The sequence below is a fragment of the Cebus imitator genome, unplaced genomic scaffold (assembly GCF_001604975.1).
Source record: "Cebus imitator isolate Cc_AM_T3 unplaced genomic scaffold, Cebus_imitator-1.0 Scaffold181, whole genome shotgun sequence".
NCBI lineage: Eukaryota > Metazoa > Chordata > Mammalia > Primates > Cebidae > Cebus > Cebus imitator.
This window is the reverse complement of record NW_016107496.1, coordinates 432,572-436,513: the sequence shown is the minus strand read 5'-3', so window position 1 is coordinate 436,513 and position 3,942 is coordinate 432,572. Positions and strand designations below refer to the sequence as shown.

The 3,942-nt window shown below is 45.8% G+C and overlaps 1 protein-coding gene across 1 annotated transcript in view; it reads right to left on the bottom strand.

Moving 5' to 3' along the window:
- Positions 1-3,942, bottom strand: part of CUNH12orf54 (chromosome unknown C12orf54 homolog) — a 13,350-nt gene that overhangs the window by 4,000 nt on the left and 5,408 nt on the right. Inside the window, 2 exon segments of the mRNA XM_017545699.2 lie at positions 1,050-1,074; positions 2,866-2,898. Coding sequence (XP_017401188.1) covers positions 1,050-1,074; positions 2,866-2,898 — 58 coding nt within the window.

The window sequence follows — 3,942 nt, the reverse complement described above, 5'->3', positions numbered from 1 at the left end:
AGCCTACCCTAGACCTGCTGAATAAGAATTTGCTTTTTAACAAGGGACCCAGGTGATCTATATATACGTAAAAGTTTGAAAAGCCCCAATTTATAAGTTCTTTCTTGGATGGGTGAAGGAAGGAGTTCCAGATATGTCTTTTCTGCTGTAATTCTAGGCTCCTAGGTATTTTGAGTATTTTCTTGAAATGCCAGAATTAGCATCTGGGTGTTTGAAAACTGTAACCTGACCACTCTAGCCTCCCTGCCACTCCATCCCTGTGCCAGCCTTGGAAAGCTGTTCCCCTTTTCTGTGCTTGCTGTCTTTACTGTCAAGAACCATATCTAGCTGAGGGCTGAGAGTGCTCTCAGGCCCTCAACAGCCATTCCAAGGGAGAAAAAGATTCTTCCATCCCTGTCCACGTGCTGTAGACTGAATGGCTATGTCCCCTCCAAATTTATATATTGAAACCTAATCCCCAAAGCAATGATATTAAGGCGTGGGGCCTTTGGGAGGTAATTTGATTATAAGGGCAGAGCCCTTTGAATGAGGTCAGTGTCCGTATGAAAGCGAACCTGGGAATTCCTTTACTCCTTCCTCCATGAGAGGACACAGTGAAAAAGTTGGCTCTCTATTAACTGGGAAGCAGGGGCTCAACAGACACCAACTCTGCTGGCACCTTGATCCTGGAGATCCCAGCCTCCAGAACTGTGAGGAATGTTTCTGTTGTTTATAAACTACCCAGTCTATGGTATTCTGCTCTAGCAGCCTGAATGGACTCAGACACGAGGTAATTGAGCTGGACAGAGGAGAGACTTGCATTGCTTATGAAATGAACACTTTAGGAAAGCCAATTCCCAGCTTGGTTGAAGCGGGGAGGGGGAAGAAAAGAGAACCTGAACTCGGGCCGTAAGCTAAATGGAAGATCCTAGGGTGAGACTTTGGGATGAACTCCATATCTCACTTCTTATCTCCATTTTTCTTGGTATGGAAAATGGACACAATGAGACTTGAATTCCAAATCCTCTCCCTTGTTTCCTTACCCAAACCTTGGAATGGTGCTCTTTTACCTCGAATCCGAGCATCTTCCTGCAGCTGAAAAATAATGAGAACACAGAATCAGATGGTGGGGGCTGGTCTCCTGTGGACCTGCCGTGTCCTCGCTATCGACTTGGTCAAATGCAGGGATGTCTGTTTGGGAAAATATGGGCTTCTTGGACATGGAACTCCCAGGATTTCTTTTTCTTTTCTTGAGATGGAGTCTCACTCTGTCATCTAGGCTTGAGTGCAGTGGCGTGATCTCGGCTCACTGCAACCTCCACCTCCCAGGTTCAAGGGACTCTCCTGCCTCAGCCTCCCCAATAGCTGGGATTACAGGTATGCGCTAGCATACAGGGCTAATTTTTGTATTTTTAGTCGAGATGGGGTTTCACCTGGCTACCTCGGTCTCCCAGAGTGCTGGGATTGCTACCCAGGCACTTTGGCAACCGTGCCCAGCCAAAATCTCAAGGTTTCTGAAAGCACAATTTGTATTGTTTTTGTACCTCGCACTTCATATAGCATATGCTCAATAAATGTCTTTTGAATAATGAATGCATAAATAAATAGGAGCAAGCTGAGTCTCTTTAGGGGTGGGAGACACACAATTCATCAGTTACAGTCATAACTACTCATACCAAGACCTCACATCTTTATTCTTTCTGACCCTCCTGCTGTGTCTTTTCTGGGCCTTTTTACACTCCCCATTGAGCCTCCAGTGCTTCTCTGTAGAGAAGCTTTAAGTATGTGTAAAGGATCTTTTAAAAATTCCTTCTTGGCTGTGTGCAGTGGCTCACGTCTAATTCCAGCACTTTGGGAGGCTGAGGCGGGTGGATCACCTGAGGTCAGGAGTTCGAAACCAGCCTGACCAACACGGTGAAATGCCATCTCTACTAAAAATGCAAAAATTAGCCAGGAGTGGTGACACATGCCTGTAATCCCAGCTACTCGGGAGGCTGAGGCAGGAGAATCACTTGAACTCAGGAGGCGGAGGTTGTGGTGAGCCGAGATTGTGCTACTGCACTCTAGACTGGACAACAGAACAAGACTCTGTCTCAAAAAAAAAAAAAAAATCCTTCTTAGGAAGGGCACAGTGCCTCATGCCTATAATCTCAGCACTTTGGGAGGCCGAGGCTGGCAGATGGCTTGAGTCCAGGAATTTGAGACCACCCTGAGCAACATAGCAAAACCCCTTCTCTACAAAAAATACAAAAATTTAGCTGGGTGTGGTGGACCCAGCTACTTGGGAATCTGAGTGATGAGATTCGCTTGAACCAGGGAGCCAGAGGTTGCAGTGAGCTGAGATCACGTCATTGCACTCCAGCCTGGGCACAGAGTGAGACCCTGTCTCAAAGAGAGAGAGACAGAGAGAGAGAGAGACAGAGAGGGAAAGAGAGAGACACTGAAATCTATAGAAGGAGAGCAGAGGAAGAGGTTTTATTTCTATTTACCCAAGAAGGTTAGCCCTGGTCTCTAATTCATACTTCCCTGCAGTTAACAGACATACTCATCTAATAAGGCAGTTTACTGTATCACTAGGGGGTTCTTCCCAACTCAGTCACTTATCAGCATTTCATACAACTACAAAGAGTATCTTTGCTGAGAGAAGTTCTAGCAGATAAGATTTCCTGTCTGTATGGTTACATTTCCTCAAGGGACCGTTAGGCACCTTCTTGCCTTAGCCGCCTGGACTGACAAGTCAGTGGTACTCTTTAAGGGAGAAATCACTAGAAAAATAAATAAAGCTGAAACCTTGGTCAGAGGCAACATCTCAGTAGGGTAAGGAAAAAATGGGATCAAGGCACATGACAGGGCTGGGGAACTCAGAGAGTCAAAATCTAATCTCACCTCCTTTTGTATATTCTTAAAAGCTGTCAGCACCTGACAGAAGACAAAGATAAAGAAAAATTAATATAGGCAATCACTTTATTACAGAGGGATTTAGTCACCTAGTCTCCTAGCCACTAGGCTGTAGAATGTAGATGCCAAGAGACTGTGGCTTTGTAGCTCTAGCAATAAATCCTCATTGACTTCCACTCTACAGAAGTAGAGTGGGAAGTTTCTCCACATGGTAAATGGGCAAACTACAGTAAAGTATTTAAAGAGGACTGGGCTGTGCATGGAATGTATAATGAAACCTACTGTTATATTTCTTTTCTGTCTGATTGGTTCTTATTCTGAAGCTTAGTATAGGTATTAAAATCAACATGTATTTGCATTTAGGTTATAATGTGCTGGATGTTGGTGAGGTTGTGGAACAGCTGAAAATCTTGTGCATCATTGGAGGGAGTGTGAAATCATATGCTCACTTTGGAAAAAGTCCTGGCACTTTCTTTTTTTTTTTTTTGTTTTCTTTTTTGGCTGTAAGTTTATTGAATGCAAAAGAATCCTCTCTAGTTTTCCTGATGTGGCTGACCATGTCCCCCAAATCTGCCTCTGCATTCAGTTGCTGACCCAGCCCCAGCATCAGCTTCCTTGTCACCACCAGGCGGCACAGCACTCTGTAGGTGTCTCTGTCGGCTTCCCCTCTTGTGACTCTTGCAGGTCGCTCACCCTCCAGACCTTTAGACCGAGGCCTGCCAGTCTCTGGATGGCTGTGGCGTAGAGCGACAGGCACAATCTCTGGGGGCAGATGAAGGTAATCACGGAGATACTGGATACCCTCCTTGATAAGGTACCAGTAGAAATGTCTCCGAGGCAAACTGTTCCTTCACATAGCCTCGGAACTTGAGAGACAGCATGGCTTTCATGACTGCCAGCTTGTCTGCCAGCTCCTGGTGTTAGCCATCTGGGCATCCTTCCTGGCCACCAGGACTCCCTCTTTAAAAAGGAGTTCATAAATGGCAATCCAGTTCTTCTTAGGCATCAACCTCTGGGTGGCTGTAGGGTCTGGGGCTGGGGCTGGGGCTGGCAGTTCCTTCCCTC